General features: G+C 41.8%; 2 protein-coding genes across 3 annotated transcripts in view; one reads left to right on the plus strand and one right to left on the minus strand.

The window, feature by feature from the left end:
* LOC139416968 (coiled-coil domain-containing protein 120-like) overlaps positions 1-12,700 on the plus strand; it is an 84,069-nt gene extending 71,369 nt beyond the window's left edge. Inside the window, exon 11 of one of the 2 annotated variants that reach the window (XM_071166192.1) lies at positions 8,278-12,700. In XM_071166192.1, coding sequence (XP_071022293.1) covers positions 8,278-8,380 — 103 coding nt within the window. In that variant the 3' untranslated portion in view covers positions 8,381-12,700. The remainder of the gene's footprint in view (positions 1-8,277) is intronic. The other variant, XM_071166193.1, reaches the window with a different exon arrangement.
* LOC139417629 (uncharacterized) lies at positions 12,005-15,785 on the minus strand. The gene is made up of 2 exons (XM_071166837.1): positions 15,746-15,785; positions 12,005-12,393 (listed from the first exon to the last, which is right to left on the minus strand). Exons 1-2 carry the CDS (start codon positions 15,783-15,785, stop codon positions 12,005-12,007), a joined length of 429 nt encoding a protein of 142 aa, XP_071022938.1.
* Between the last annotated feature and the right edge of the window lie 1,081 nt (positions 15,786-16,866).

The following is a 16,866-nucleotide window of genomic DNA, read 5'->3' on the forward strand; positions in this document are numbered from 1 at the left end:
GTCCTTCACCACTAGGGGCAGTAAAGTCTTAGACCACTGTTACCCGACAAGGCCCTCCCTCGTGCACCATTCGGCAAATCAGATCCTGACTGTATACTCATGCTTCCTGTTTACAAGCAGAAGTTCAAACAGGAAGTACCCGTGACACACTCAGTTGAGAAATGGTCATCAGAATCACATTGGAATACGTTCCCAGACTCTCCAGATAACATCGACGAGCTAACCACCTCCATTACCGGTTTCATAAGGAAACGCGTTGGAGACGTTGTCCTACGGTGAAGTTTCACTGGTTCTCCAATCAAAAGCCCTGGATTATCACAGAGGTTGTAGCTAAACTAAAGGAAAGGGCTACCACACACAGAGCTACCGTAAACAACCCTGAGGATACCACACACAGAGCTATCCCAGACAACCCTGAGGATACCACACACAGAGCTACCGTAGACAACCCTGAGGATACCACACACAGAGCTACCGTAGACAACCCTGAGGCTACAGCTGAGGACAGGAACAAGTACCAGAAGTCCCTCTACGACCTCCTCAGAGTCATCAAATGAGCAAAAGGACAATATAGGAACAAGGTGGAATCATATTACATAGGCTGCGACGCAGAGTTCAGAGGTTATAGTCCATTACGGATTAGAAAGGAAAGCCGTGATCTGCCCAACGACGCCTCTCTTCCAGATGAACTCAATGCATTTCATGCACGCTTCGACAATAACAACACCGTAAAGTGAGTGACGGCCCTCACCGACCCAGAGGACCAGGGGGATCACGCTCTCCGAGGCCAACTTGAGTAAGGTCTTTCAATCAGGTCAACACTTGCAGGGCCGGACGGTATTCCCAGAGCATGTTCTCAGAGCATGTTCTCAGAGCACATCACCTCCATCATCCAAGCCACTTTAGATCCACTCCAATTTGTATACCGCCCCAACATAGAATGACACAACCTCACTTGCACTCCACACTGCCCTCACCCATGCTAGATAAGAGGAATACCTATGTGAGAATGCTGTTCATTGACTACAGCTCAGCATTTAACACCATTGTCCCCTCCAAGCGTCTCACCAAGCTAAGGACCCTGTGACTGAACAGCTCCATCTGCAACTGGATCCTGGACTTCCTGACGGGCTGACCCCAGGTGGTGAGGGTAGGTAACAACCCATCTGCCATGCTGACCCTCGACACTGAAGTCCCCCAGGGGTGCGTGCTTAGTCCCCTCCTGTACTCCCTGTTCACCCACGACTGGCTGGCCACGCACGACTCCCAACACCATCATCAACTTTGCTGACGACCAAACAGTGGTTGGTCCTTATCAAAATCAAACGACGAGACAGCCTACAGGGAGGGGGTAAGTGACCTGGCACTCACACACACAGTTGTCTTCCCCCTCAGGAAGTTGAAAAGGTTTGGCATGGGCCCTCAAATCCTCAAAAACTACTACAGCTGCACCATTGAGAACATCTTGACTGGCTGCATCACTGCTTGGTATGGCAACAGCACCGCCCTCGATAGCATGGTGCTAAAGAAGGTGGTGCAGAGAGCCCAGTACATCACTGGGGCCGAGCCCACTGACATCCAGGACTTCTATGTCAGGCGGGTGTGAAACAAAGTCCCGGAAAATCATTAAACTCCAGCGATCCAAGACATAGACTGTTCTCTCTGCTTCCGCACGGCAATCGGTACTGGAGCAACAAGTCAGACACCAACAGGCTCCTGAACAGCTTCTATCCCCTAACCATAAGACTGCTAAATAGCTAACAAAATGGCTACACTGACTATCTGAGATTACCTTTTGTATTTTATGAAATTGTTTTTTAATTCTGATAGATACGGATTCTGCGACACGGTTAGCTTTTTTCAGCTGGTACCGCAAGTTTGTGCCCCAGATTTCTGCTAAAACAGCACAACGGTTAGCGGTTACGCCGAGGAACTGAAGTAAAACTCCAACAGTATCTTGAACATCCTTGTTGGCACAGGGAAGAAAATAATCATCTCTGTGTTATTGAAGGGATTTGGAACGTTACAGCCACATCGCTGCCCTTGACGAGTTTCCTGAAGAAACTTTTGCAAAGACAGGAATGTCTCCTTTTGTGACAATTTTGACTTGCTGTGGGAGCAACCAACACTCTTTAAAAGAGACTGGATTCACCTGAACCGCAGGGGTTCCAGAATTATCTCCATCAACATAGCGAACTGCTTAAGAGACTGGATTCACCCGAACCGCAGGGGTTCCAGAATTATCTCCATCAACATAGCGAACTGCTGAAGAGACTGACGGTGTGAGTTTGGCTCCAGTCCTCCTCTCATAATAAGACAACAGAGGACATGGAAATCCTAATTCTATCGTATTACATCCCGGAGAAATAGAAGTGCAGTCAATGTAATTAGCCTAATCTATCTTCCTTTGGCTGTTAGCACCAAGGTTTTTGTCAGCAATAATCATATGCCCATAGAATTGAATTTCCACTGTTTCCACTGAAAATGTTTGCCTTAGGGAAGAAGCCTACTCGGTACCATTGGCTCAAATGTAAAATGTCACTGGCATGTCTACCTCGGATCAGCCTCTTCAGAGTAGCAACAAACAAGCAATCCAGAAAAGAGACAATAAATAACCCATGTTAAAATATGTAGCCTGGGAAACATGGTTCATGAAATTGACTACTTACTAACACTTAAAAACATTCATATTCTGGCCGTCTCAGAAACATATTTGATGATTCCTTTGATGATGTAGTAGTATCTACAGTTGAAGTCGGACGTTTACATACACCTTAGCCAAATACATTTAAAGTCAATTCTTCACAATTCCTGACGTTTAATCATAGTAAAAATTCCCTGTTTTAGGCCAGTTAGGATCACCACTTTATTTTAAGAATGCGAAATGTCAGAATAATAGTAGAGAGAATTATCTATTTCAGCTTTTATTTCTTTCATCACATTCCCAGTGGGTCAGAAGTTTACATACACTCAATTAGTATTTGGTAGCATTGTCTTTAAATAGTTTAACTTGGATCAAATGTTTCCTTCCACAAGCTTCCCACAATAAGTTGGGTGAATTTTGGCCCATTCCTCCTGACAGGGCTGGTGTAACTGAGTCAGGTTTGTAGGCCTCCTTGCTCGCACACACTTTTTCAGTTGTGCCCACAAATGTTCTATGGGATTGGAAGTACTTTGGAAGTATGCTTGGGGTCATTGTCCATTTGGAAGACCCATTTGCGACCAAGCTTTAACTTCCTAACTGATGTCTTGAGATGTTGCTTCAATATATCCACATAATTTCCCCACCTCATGATGCCATCTATTTTTTAAGTGCACCAGTCCCTCCTGCAGCAAAACACCCCCACAACATGTTGCTGGCACCCAAGTGCTTCACGGTTGGGATGGTGTTCTTCGGCTTGCAAGCCTCCCCCTTTTTCCTCCAAACATAACGATGGTCTTTATGGCCAAACAGTTTTTTGTTTCATCAGACCAGAGGACATTTCTCCAAAAAGTACGATCTTTGTCCCCATGTGCAGTTGCAAACCGTAGTCTGGCTTTTTTATGGCGGTTTTGGAGCAGTGGCTTCTTCCTTGCTGAGTGGCCTTTCATGCTATGTCGATATAGGACTCGTTTTACTGTGGATATAGATACTTTTGTACCTGTTTCCTCCAGCATCTTCACAGGGTCCTTTGCAGTTGTTCTGGGATTGATTTGCACTTTTCGCACAAGTACGTTCATCTCTAGGAGACAGAACACGTCTCCTTCCTGAGTGGTATGACGGCTGCGTGGTCCCATGGTGTTTATACTTGCATACTATTGTTTGTACAGATGAACGTGGTACCTTCAGGCGTTTGGAAATTGCTCCCAAGAATGAACCAGACTTGTTGAGGTCTACAATGTTTTTTTCTGAGGTCTTGACTGATTTCTTTTGATTTTCCCATGATGTCAAGCAAAGAGGCACTGAATTTGAAGGTAAGCCTTGAAATACATCCACAGGTACACTCAACTTAGGTCAATTAGCCTATCAGAAGCTTCTAAAGCCATGACATATTTTTTGGATTTTTCCAAGCTGTTTAAAGGCACAGTCAACGTAGTGTATGTAAACTTCTGACCCACTGGAATTGTAATACAGTGAATTATGTGTGAAATAGTGAAATAAATAATCTGTCTGTAAACAATTGTTGGAAAAATGACTTGTGTCATACACAAAGTAGATGTCCTAACTGACTTGCAAAACTATAGTTTGTTAACAAGACATTTGTGGAGTGGTTGAAAAATGAGTTTTAATGACTCAAACCTAAGTGTATGTAAACTTCTGACTTCAACTGTATACATGGTTCTAGAATATACAGGAAAGATAGACGATTCCTTTGATGATGCAGTAGTATCCATACATGGTTCTAGAATATACAGGAAATATAGACGATTCCTTTGATGATGCAGTAGTATCCATACATGGTTCTAGAATATACAGGAAAGATATACGATTCCTTTGATGATGCAGTAGTATCCATACATGGTTCTAGAATATACAGGAAATATAGAGAAGTTGCTATAGACCTCCAAGTGCTAAAAGTCTGTTTTTGGACTATATGTGTGAAATGCTCGATGATGTATGTAATATGAACAGAGAATAATATTTTCTGGGTGACCTAACTATTGACTGGTTGTCAACCAGCTGTTCACACAAAAAAAGAAGCTTCAAACTATAACCAGTGTGCCTACAATATTGTTCAGGTTATCAGTCAACCTGCCAGGGTATTTACAAACAGAGCAGGAACTAAATCATTAACGTGTATTGATCACATCTTTATCTGCTGTAAAGCAGTATCCAGATCCATTAGATGTAGTGATCATAATATAACAGCCGTATCTAGAAAAACACTAAGTTCCAAAGGTGGGTCCTGATCATGCAATAAGTTTAGATTTTTATGTCGAAGATGTGAAAAATATTTGTTGTTCTGATGTGTAATGAGGAACAACTTGACGGCGCACTTTGGCGCATTTATGAAACTGCTTCTTCCGGTTACTGATAGAAATGCACCCATCAGGAAACTGACTATCCCCGAGTGTTGGGCCAGTAACTGAAAGGTTGCTAGATCGAATCCCTGAGCTGACAAGGTACAAATCTGTCGTTCTGCCCCTGAACAGGCAGTTAACCCACTGTTCCTAGGACGTCATTGAAAATAAGAATTTGTTCTTAACTGACTTGCCTAGTTAAATAAAGGTAAAATGAGAACTTCCAAATCTCCATGGATAGAGGATGAATTGAAAAAAATGTATGGCTGAGAGGGATGAACCAAAGGGACAAGTAAGGACAAGCCACCTTGTACCAACAACCTGGATGGTAAATTGCTGAAGTTGGTAGCGGAATACTGTTTGCTACATCTTCAATTTAAGCCTAGAAGACGGTGTATACCCTCAGGCTCGGAGAGGGGCAAAGGTCATTCCGCTACCCAAGAAGCACCCTTTAATGGTTCAAACAGCCGACCAATCAGCTTGTTGTTGCTTAGCAAACTTTTGGAAAAACAAATTAACAATGGACTGTCAGCATGCTTATAGAGAAGGGCAGTCGACACAAATGACTGATGATTGGTTGAAAGAAATTGATAATAATAAGATTGTGAGCTGCTTTGTTACATTTCAGTGCAGCTTTTGATATTCTTGATCATAACCTATTGCTGAAAAAAACATTTCATTTATTTTGTATTTCCATCCTCTGCCTTAGATAACTATCTAATAGGGTTTTCTTTAATGGAAGCCTCTCTAATGGTTGAGTGTGGTATACCGCAGGGCAGCCAGTTAGGGCCATTATTGTTTTCTGTTTTTACTAATGACCCTCCACTGACCTTGAATAAAGCCTGTGCGTCTTTGTACGCCGATGACTCAACCGTATATATACGTCAGCTACGACAGTAAAATGTAAAACCTGTACTACTGCCCGGTTGTGTGGTCATGTGCGACAAAGAAGGACATAGGAAAATTGCAGTCCAGAACAGAGCAGCACATATTGCACGTAGGTGTACATGGATGGCGAGTGTCAGCATGTTAATCTCTCCTGGCTCAAAGTTGAGGAGAGATTAACTGCATCACTGTTGGCCTTTGTGCGAGGTGTTGATGGTACCAAACGGTCTGTTCAAGCAGTTGGCAACACAGTTCAGACACTCATCTGTACAACACAGCACATTCAACCAGCGGTCTCTTCACAGTTCAGACACTCATCTGTACAACACAGCACATTCAACCAGCGGTCTCTTCACAGTTCAGACACTCATCTGTACAACACAACACATTCAACCAGCGGTCTCTTCACAGTTCAGACACTCATCTGTACAACACAGCACATTCAACCAGCGGTCTCTTCACAGTTCAGACACTCATCTGTACAACACAACACATTCAACCAGCGGTCTCTTCACAGTTCAGACACTCATCTGTACAACACAGCACATTCAACCAGCGGTCTCTTCACAGTTCAGACACTCATCTGTACAACACAGCACATTCAACCAGAGGTCTCTTCACAGTTCAGACACTCATCTGTACAACACAGCACATTCAACCAGCGGTCTCTTCACAGTTCAGACACTCATCTGTACAACACAACACATTCAACCAGCGGTCTCTTCACAGTCCCCAGGTCCAGAACAGAGGCTTGGGGAAACACAGTATTAAATAGAACCATGACTAAATGGAACTCTCTGTCACCAAAGATAGTTTAGTTTCTTTTTGTTTTTTTACCTGATAAAAAAATACCTTTATGGCACAACGGGGACTGTGAAGAGACAGACATTTTTTATAAATTATGTATTGTTATGTATTGTATTATGTTATGTATTATGTAGTGTATTACGTAGGTAGGGTATTATGTAGTGTTATGTATTGTATTATGTTATGTATTATGTAGTGTTATGTATTGTATTATGTTATGTATTATGTAGTGTATTACGTAGGTAGGGTATTATGTAGTGTTATGTATTGTATTATGTAGTGTATTACGTAGGTAGGGTATTATGTAGTGTTATGTATTGTATTATGTAGTGTATTACGTAGGTAGGGTATTATGTAGTGTTATGTATTGTATTATGTAGTGTATTACGTAGGGTATTATGTAGTGTATCACGTAGGGTATTATGTAGTGTATTACGTAGTGTATTACGTAGGGTATTATGTAGTGTATCACGTAGGGTATTATGTAGTGTATTACGTAGGGTATTATGTAGTGTATCACGTAGGGTATTATGTAGTGTATTACGTAGTGTTATGTATTGTATTACGTAGTGTATTACGTAGTGTTATGTATTGTATTACGTAGTGTATTACGTAGTGTTATGTAGTATATTACGTAGTGTTATGTAGTGTATTACGTAGTGTTATGTATTGTATTACGTAGTGTATTACGTAGTGTTATGTAGTATATTACGTAGTGTATTACGTAGTGTTATGTATTGTATTATGTAGTGTATTATGTAGTGTTATGTAGTATATTACGTAGTGTTATGTAGTGTATTACGTATGGTATTATGTAGTATATTATGTAGTGTTATGTATGTATACCATATAGGGTATATGGTATGCTGACCCTGTATATAGTATGCTGACCCTGTATATGGTATGCTGACCCTGTAGACAGTATGCTGACCCTGTATTCAGTATGCTGACCCTGTATTCAGTATGCTGACCCTGTATACAGTATGCTGACCCTGTAAATAGTATATAGTATGCTGACCCAGTATACAGTATGCTGACCCTGTAAAGAGTATACAGTATGCTGACCCGGTATATAGTATGACCCTGTGCATATCGTATGCTGACCCTGTATACAGTATGCTGACCCTGTGTATATAGTATGCTGACCCTGTATATAGTATCCTGACCCTGTATACAGTATGCTGACCCTGTATATAGTATCCTGACCCTGTATATAGTATCCTGACCCTGTATATAGTATCCTGACCCTGTATACAGTATGCTGACCCTGTAAATAGTATACAGTATGCTGACCCTGCATACAGTATGCTGACCCTGTATATAGTATGCTGACCCTGTATACAGTATGCTGACCCTGTATATAGTATGCTGACCCTGTATACAGTATGCTGACCCTGTATATAGTAATCTTACTTTCTTGTGTTCTTCTTATTTTTATGTATTGTTTGTTGTTGTTCAACATTGTTGTTTTTGGTGCTACATTGATATTGATTAGTCCATTGTTGGGGTTTAGAGCTGAAGACATTCCACTGTACTTTTTCACGTGACATTGAAACTTGGAACTCTCTCCCTTCTCTTTCTCAGGTCTCTGTATCAGGAGTCCTTCCCATCCCAGATGCAGGAGCTGACCCTGAAAGAACCCAGCACTGACAGAGGTGATCTGCCTACCCCGGGTACACTGGTCTAACAACAACAACAACAGAGGTGACCTGCCTACCCCGGGTACACTGGTCTAACAACAACAACAACAGAGGTGATCTGCCTACCCCGGGTACACTGGTCTAACAACAACAACAACAGAGGTGATCTGCCTACCCCGGGTACACTGGTCTAACAACAACAACAACAGAGGTGATCTGCCTACCCCGGGTACACTGGTCGAACAACAACAACAACAACAACAGAGGTGACCTGCCTACCCCGAGTACACTGGTCTAACAACAACAACAACAGAGGTGACCTGCCTACCCCGGGTACACTGGTCTAACAACAACAACAACAACAACAACAACAGAGGTGACCTGCCTACCCCGGGTACACTGGTCTAACAACAACAACAACAGAGGTGACCTGCCTACCTCGGGTACACTGGTCTAACAACAACAACAACAACAACAACAACAACAACAACAACAACAAACAGACATGTTACTGACTGAATGATACACAGTCCTATTGTAGAGCAACTTCATGGACCTGCATACAAAAAGGAAAATATGAAGGACATTTATTTACACAATATTTGTATTTTTTTTCCTGCACATTTTTTGGGGAGAGAATGATAGAAGAATGTGACATTCTTCTAGAACTCAAAAGAGAAGTTGTTGTTCCCCCTCCTCCCCCCTAAGGGAGCTTTTCTTCGCAGTGCATCATCAAAGTCGGATCATGCATTGCCTCTGAAGATCAATGACAAGGTGCTTGAAAGAGTCTAGCACTTCAAACAGTCTCTGGTAGAACTATAGGCCAGCGGAACATTGCTGTAGTTTATACAACCGATCCAGGTGAAGGACGTTGAACAAGGTCATGGACAGTGTTACAGGTTCCTCAACTGTTACAGAAATACTGAATTTCTCTAAGTGAACCATCTTCATCATCATCATCTTCATCGTCATCCACATAGAATTCCAGGTCTTTAGTAGGGACGACAAATAGATAAGTACACACACAACTAACCAAACAGAAAGCACACCCATACGTTGTCACACAGACCCTACAGTACAACGAATCAGGCTGGTTAGGGAATGGGAAAGAGATGTCTGTGTTAACTCCGATACACTGATCCGTCTCAGTCTACAGAAGGATCTGCAGTCTATAATCACATTTCTATGACAGACAAATCGAAGGGGGGGGGGGGGGGGGGGCTTTTATGTTAGCGATGAGGTTTAGTCAGTTGTTTTGTCCACCAGAAACAATAAGATAATACCAGCTCCCTCTAGCACACTGCTCTCTCAATAACACACAATAACCTGGACTCAGGGGTAGACGTAACATAGTAAAGGTAAATCCAGGACACTCCAATTAGTATGACATGTTAAGTTTCAGATGATATGTATACATTTTTGATGTCCGTCATCCATTTCGTATGATATGTTACGAATTGCAATTCGTACAATAAATTACGAATTTGCAAAGCAAATTCCAATTTGTTATGGGTAACATTAGCTAGGTGGCTAAAGTTATCTAGGCTAGGGGTTATCAGTTAAAGGGTTAAGGTTAGGTAAAGGGTTAGCTAACATGCTAAGTAGTTGCTAAAATGCTAAAACTTTCGGTTTGCTAGACGTTCGTGTTATATGCCCACCCAGCCACCCCGACCAACAACCCTACATTCGATTTTGCCTTAAAACCTCTACAGGATCGTGTCCCCCAAGCGGGATGGTTGAGCTAACATAGGCTAATGCGATTAGTATGAGGTTGTATGTAACAAGAAAATTTCCCAGGACATAGACATATCTGATGTGGGCAGAAAGCTTAAATTTGTGTTAATCTAACTGCACTGTCCAATTTACAGTAGCTATTACAGTGAATTAATACCATGCTATTGTTTGAGGAGAGTGCACAGTTTTGAACATGAAAATGTATTAGTAAACCAATTAGGCACATTTGGGCAGTCTTGAGACAACATTTTGAACAGAAATGCAATGGTTCATTGAATCAGTCTAGAACTTTGAACGTACACTGCTGCCATCTAGTGGCCAACATCTAAATTATGCCTGACCTGGAATAATACATTATGGCCTTTCTCTTGCATTTCAAAGATGATGGAACAAAACAAACGCATGGTTTATTTCTTTCTATTATCTTTTACCAGATCTAATGTGTTATATTCTCCTACATTAATTTCACGTTTCCACAAACTTCAAAGTGTTTCCTTTCAAATGGTATCATGAATATGCATATCCTTGATTCAGGTCCTGAGCTACAGGCAGTTAGATTTGGGTATGTCATTAGCCCGGAAATTGAAAAAAAAAAGGGTCTGATCCTGTTACTTTCTATCTAATGTAACCATACCCAACATTACATATCATACTAATTTGAGTGTCTCAGATTTACAGTTACTATATTACGTCTAGTCTATGAGACCAGGCTGGACACAATACCAGCTATCACCGGTCCTTGTAGGATGCTTCACATAATCAGGACGAACAACAGTCATGTTATATCCCTTTGGCTCCATTTCAAACACGAAGGGGTGTGTCGTTCCAGACTGCTGCTTGCACTAGTGTGCCAATAGGTGGCACCAAAGGGTGCTTATATTCTTTCCACAGCCCACCGAGCCCAGCCCACAGATAATGACAATGTCATAGATCACCTGTTCGTAATTTCTCTTCTCAGCTAATCAGACCTTTAACCCCAAACCAAAAAAAAAAAAATGTGATCCGGGTGTTCTACTGAATAAAACAAGCACAATATTCTTATCTATGATGAGCAGCAGGATAGAGACACTTGGGTAAAGGAGGATAACCTAATTTCAAAAAATGTTGATAATTTAGCAGACGCTCTTATCCAGAGCAATTTACAGGAGCAATTAGGGTTAAGTGCCTTGCTCAAGGGCACATCGACATAGCTGAAAAATATTTGGCTTGGATATTCGAACCAGCGACCTTTAGGCTACTGGTCCAACGCTCCTACTTTAGGATACCTGCTGCCCTATATAAAACCATGCAACCGACAGCTCAGATGCACCTTATAAAGGCAATGTGGTAAACACTGCATATGTCGTCTCAATCACAAATTACTTTTAAATGTTACAAGCGCTATAACGTGAATCTTTAAATTGATATCCTGTTCTTTGAAACTCAAAACAACTGAGAAAAAAAACTCAAGATAGAAAATGTACTTTGATTTACACAATAATTTCTTTGTCCCATACTTCCTGCTGTTGTCGTGGAGAGGTATGAAGGGAATGTGATTTGTGATCAGAATATTTAGAAATGTTTTTTTTAACATTTTTAAATACAACATGGGGTCATTACTGCAAACATTCTATTATGTTTTTATACTGCGTAGTTTTCCATGAATTGAACCATGAATTGAACCATGAGACCAGCCAGATTAAATATGAAATCAGGTATTGACCATCCTCAGACCAAAACACTGGACTGGATGAATGGATAAGTATTGCTGGTAAATCTACCTTCATCCATAGCAACAAATCTATGCTGTCTTCTTGACTTTCCTGTTTTAAGTCCATGTCCATCATAATTCAGTCTGGTATTAATCAAGTCACTGTAGCCTGGGAGCCAGTCTGTTTAGTAGCCTGGGAGCCAGTCTGTTTAGCCTGGGAGCCAGTCTGTTTAGCCTGGGAGCCAGTCTATTTAGTAGCCTGGGAGCCAGTCTGTTTAGCCTGGGAGCCAGTCTGTTTAGCCTGGGAGCCAGTCTGTTTAGCCTGGGAGCCAGTCTGTTTAGTAGCCTGGGAGCCAGTCTGTTTAGCCTGGGAGCCAGTCTGTTTAGTAGCCTGGGAGCCAGTCTGTTTAGCCTGGGAGCCAGTCTGTTTAGCCTGAGAGCCAGTCTGTTTAGCCTGAGAGCCAGTCTGTTTAGCCTGGAAGCTAGTCTGTTTAGCCTGGGAGCCAGTCTGTTTAGCCCGGGAGCCAGTCTGTTTAGCCCGGGAGCCAGTCTGTTTAGCCCGGGAGCCAGTCTGTTTAGCCTGGGAGCCAGTCTGTTTAGCCCGGGAGCCAGTCTGATTCTGCTCTCCTGCCAACTCTTAATGGAATTGTCATGCCAAACATTTTCATGTTCAGCCAATGACAAGTCGGCAACATCATAAACAGATCTGGTACCAGGCTAATCTCAATTTAATCGACCCTGTCAACATTCCCATAACCCATAGTCTGCAATACATACATTTCTGTTCAGTATTTTCCTGAAAATATTCAATATTGCTTTCCATGCTGTATTCTCATCTATGCCTAGACACTTTTCTAAAAGAGATATTGTGCTATACAGTAGCTACTAAAGCAATCAATCTTTGTTCAAGGACTTAAGAGCGGACCCCATTCAGGTAAAAAAAAAATATATATATATATATATATGGTATTGTGACATACACCAGTTGCAACTAAATCCAGTCTGGATCTCTTCATGTGAAACGGAACTGAATCCAGTCTGGATCTCTTCATGTGAAACGGAACTGAATTCAGTCTGGATCTCTTCATGTGAAACGGAACTGAATTCAGTCTGGATCTCTTCATGTGAAACGGAACTGAATTCAGTCTGGATCTCTTCATGTGAAACGGAACTGAATTCAGTCTGGATCTCTTCATGTGAAACGGAACTGAATTCAGTCTGGATCTCTTCATGTGAAACGGAACTGAATTCAGTCTGGATCTCTTCATGTGAAACGGAACTGAATTCAGTCTGGATCTCTTCATGTGAAACGGAACTGAATTCCGTCTGGATCTCTTCATGTGAAACGGAACTGAATTCAGTCTGGATCTCTTCATGTGAAACGGAACTGAATTCAGTCTGGATCTCTTCATGTGAAACGGAACTGAATTCAGTCTGGATCTCTTCATGTGAAACGGAACTGAATTCAGTCTGGATCTCTTCATGTGAAACGGAACTGAATTCAGTCTGGATCTCTTCATGTGAAACGGAATTGAATTTAGTCTGGATCTCTTCATGTGAAACGGAACTGAATTCAGTCTGGATCTCTTCATGTGAAACGGAACTGAATTCCGTCTGGATCTCTTCATGTGAAACGGAACTGAATTCAGTCTGGATCTCTTCATGTGAAACGGAACTGAATTCAGTCTGGATCTCTTCATGTGAAACGGAACTGAATTCAGTCTGGATCTCTTCATGTGAAACGGAACTGAATTCAGTCTGGATTTCTTCATGTGAAACGGAACTGAATTCAGTCTGGATCTCCAGGCTAGGCTGAATTGTATTCTTTTTATTCCTCTTTTGCCAAATGCTGCCATGCACTAAAAAAAAGCTTTTCTGCTTCCTCCATTTTGTATTTACAACCAAGCTGCATGACAACAACAATCAATTCAAACTTTTTTTGACAAAGCAAACCAATATTTCCCTCAGGTGAAATGATCAATGGGAGTAGTTGTTTAATTATGTTAATGTCCCTACTGTAGTTGAGCACCATTTTTTTTTATTTTTAAATTGCACTTCTCTTGAAAAATTCTATGGATTATTACTGTGAAAGATTCAGAGTTCCTTAAGTAGAACTTCTTGTGACGTGATGCTTCCAACTTCTTGACCAAATAGCTGTGATATGAGCAGCTTACAGCGTGTGGTTTGTGTTACATGTGACATGTTGTGACGCACGGCACACAACAGTTGTCTGTATAAATCAACAATGATGACGTTTGACTTCATAACGATGATGTCCAGTTGAACCCGTTTGTGATGTGGTCTGTGACGTGGTCCAGCTTCTCGGTGATGGGTACTGAACATTGAACACCAACACCTGTGTACATAGGAGGTTTCCTCCTGAAAGACATGAGCAGTCGGTGACTACGTCAGATCTAAACATTTGCAACAGGGAGACAACAGCATGGGAGTGCAGACTTGTTTTCTAACGGGCTTTCTCTGAGAAGGCACCTCTATGTTAATCAGACAATACCAAATGTTCTGTAAACACGAGAGTCTGGGAGGATGTCGCAGCATCATCAGCTACAGAATCCCACCATGTCACAGATACATTATCAGAGTGCTCAGCGTACCTCTAGTCTGACATCAATCACCGTCAACAGATATAAGTTGTTTACATAACATAGAGCATTGAGTCTAGTGTCCCACATAGAACAGACGAGAGTCCCACATAGAACAGACGAGAGTCCCACATAGAACAGACGAGAGTCCCACATAGAACAGACGAGAGTCCCACATAGAACAGACGAGAGTCCCACATAGAACAGACGAGAGTCCCACATAGAACAGACGAGAGTCCCACATAGAACAGACGAGAGTCCCACATAGAACAGACGAGAGTCCCACATAGAACAGACGAGAGTCCCACATAGAACAGACGAGAGTCCCACATAGAACACTGGAAATCATGTGTATTACAGAAAGGAAAAACATACATACATATAAACATTTTGTTACGCTACAGCCTTATTCTAAAATGGATTAAATAAATAAAAATCCTCATCAATCTACACACAATACTCCAAAGCAAAGCAAAGCAAAAACAGGTTTTTAGAAATGTTTGCAAATTTATAAAAACAAAAATGCCTTATTTACATACGTATTCAGACCCTTTGCTATGAGACTTGAAATTGAGCTCAGGTGCATCCTGTTTCCATTGATCATCCATTGGAGTCCACCTGTGGTAAATTCAATTGATTGGACATGATTTGGAAAGGCACACACACCTGTCTATATAAGGTTCCACAGTTGACAATGCATGTCAGAACAAAAACCAAGCCATGAGGTCCAAGGAATTGTCTGTAGAGCGCTGAGACAGGATTGTGTCTAGGCTTAGATCTGGGGAAGGGTACCACATTTTTATTGCAGCATTGAAGGTCCCCAACAACACAGTGGCCTCCATCATTCTTAAATGGAAGAAGTTTGGAACTACCAAGACTCTTCCTAGAGCTGGCCGCCCGGCAGAACTAAACAATCGGGGGAGAAGGGCCTTGGTCAGGGAGGTGGTCACTCTGACAGAGCTCCAGAGTTCCTCTGTGGAGATGGGAGAATCTTCCAGAAGGACAACCATCTCTGCAGCACTCCACCAATTAGGCCTTTATGGTAGAGTGGCCAGACAGAAGCCACTCCTCAGTAAAAAGTCAAATGACAGCCCGCTTGGAGTTTGCCAAAAGACTCTCAGAACATGAGAAACAAGATTCTCTGGTCTGATGAAAACAAGACTGAACTCTTTGGCCTGAATGCCAAGTGTCACGTCTGGAGGAACCTGGCACCATCCCTACGGTGAAGTATGGTGGTGGCAACATCATGCTGTGGGGATGTTTTTCAGAGGCAGGGACTGAGAGACTAGTCAGGATAGAGGGAAGCTGAACAGAGCAAACTACAGAGAGATTCTTGATGAAAACCTGTTCCAGAGCACTCAGGACCTCAGACTGGGGAGAAGGTTCACCTTCCAACAGGACAACGACTCTAAGCACCTTATAATCCATTTTAGAACGCTGTATGGTTACAAAACACACGTTGTTGCATGTTCTTTCCGCAAACTGTCATAAACATGAAGCACCCAGCTTCTATCCAATCAAATCAACATTGACATTATCCCACCCCTGGTTAGACACTATTGGCTCAAGAAGCCAAACGTAACACAATATCTGCCAATTGAAATCTTTTGTCTTGCCCATTCATCCTCTGAATGGCACACATACACAATCAATGTCTCAATTATCTCAAGGCTTAAAAATCCTTCTTTAACCCCGTCTCTTCCCCTTCATCTACACTGATTTTTAAGTGGATTTAACAGGTGACATCAATAAGGGATCAGACCTTTCACCTGGAGATTCACCTGGTCAGTCTACGTCATGGAAAGAGCTTAATGTTTTGTACTCTCAGTGTATATAATGATTATATGTATCAATTGGGTGATGATTGTTTTATAAACTCTGCCATGATGTGTTGTAGCTGTAGGCCTAACAGCACAAACATCACTAGACCGACACATTCCTCTCTTGCTAGGTGCATAATTAAAGGGGAATTACACAAAAAACACTCTATTTGGCAAGGGGGGAGGGTCGTTCCAGACTTCAAAAATGGTGTTCTGATGTGATTGAAGCATTGACAAGGACTCAGATCCTCGTTGTTTCTCTGTGAATCATAATAATATTGATCAGAAGAAAACAACTCCCAAACCAGGAAAAAATAGAAAACGGAGAAAACAGAATTCAGGAAAATACTAAATATAGTTTTAATAGGGTCCCCCCTTGGAGTTGGGTTATTAACCATGACTTTACCAGGTATGTTGACAGAAAACACATCTGTTGTACACCAAGGACCCAGGGAAGAGTTGCAGGGGAGATATGAGAAGAATGTGCCTATTTTGAAAGCAATAAAAAAAAAAGTAGCTTGCGAAAGGTTTCATTTTTTTTTGGTATTTTTTAAAGTAGCTCTCATGCTAGAAAAGGAGACTGTTTTATTATGGCAATGCAATTTCCCCCCTTGTTTTCTTTCCTTGAGGTTGTAAATTACATTATCCTCCTCATTATCTACTTGGATTATTATGGACCATAATGAGGA

The sequence above is a fragment of the Oncorhynchus clarkii genome, chromosome 9 (assembly GCF_045791955.1).
Source record: "Oncorhynchus clarkii lewisi isolate Uvic-CL-2024 chromosome 9, UVic_Ocla_1.0, whole genome shotgun sequence".
In the NCBI taxonomy this organism is placed as follows: domain Eukaryota; kingdom Metazoa; phylum Chordata; class Actinopteri; order Salmoniformes; family Salmonidae; genus Oncorhynchus; species Oncorhynchus clarkii.

Coding starts and splice junctions, on each gene's coding strand:
- LOC139417629 (XM_071166837.1), bottom strand. CDS start 15,785: ATGGATTATAAGGTGCTTAGAGTCGTTGTCCTGTTGGAAG. Junction 12,394..15,745: donor AGTCGTTGTCCTGTTGGAAG/GTGAACCTTCTC, acceptor AATTCCATTAAG/AGTTGGCAGGAGAGCAGAAT.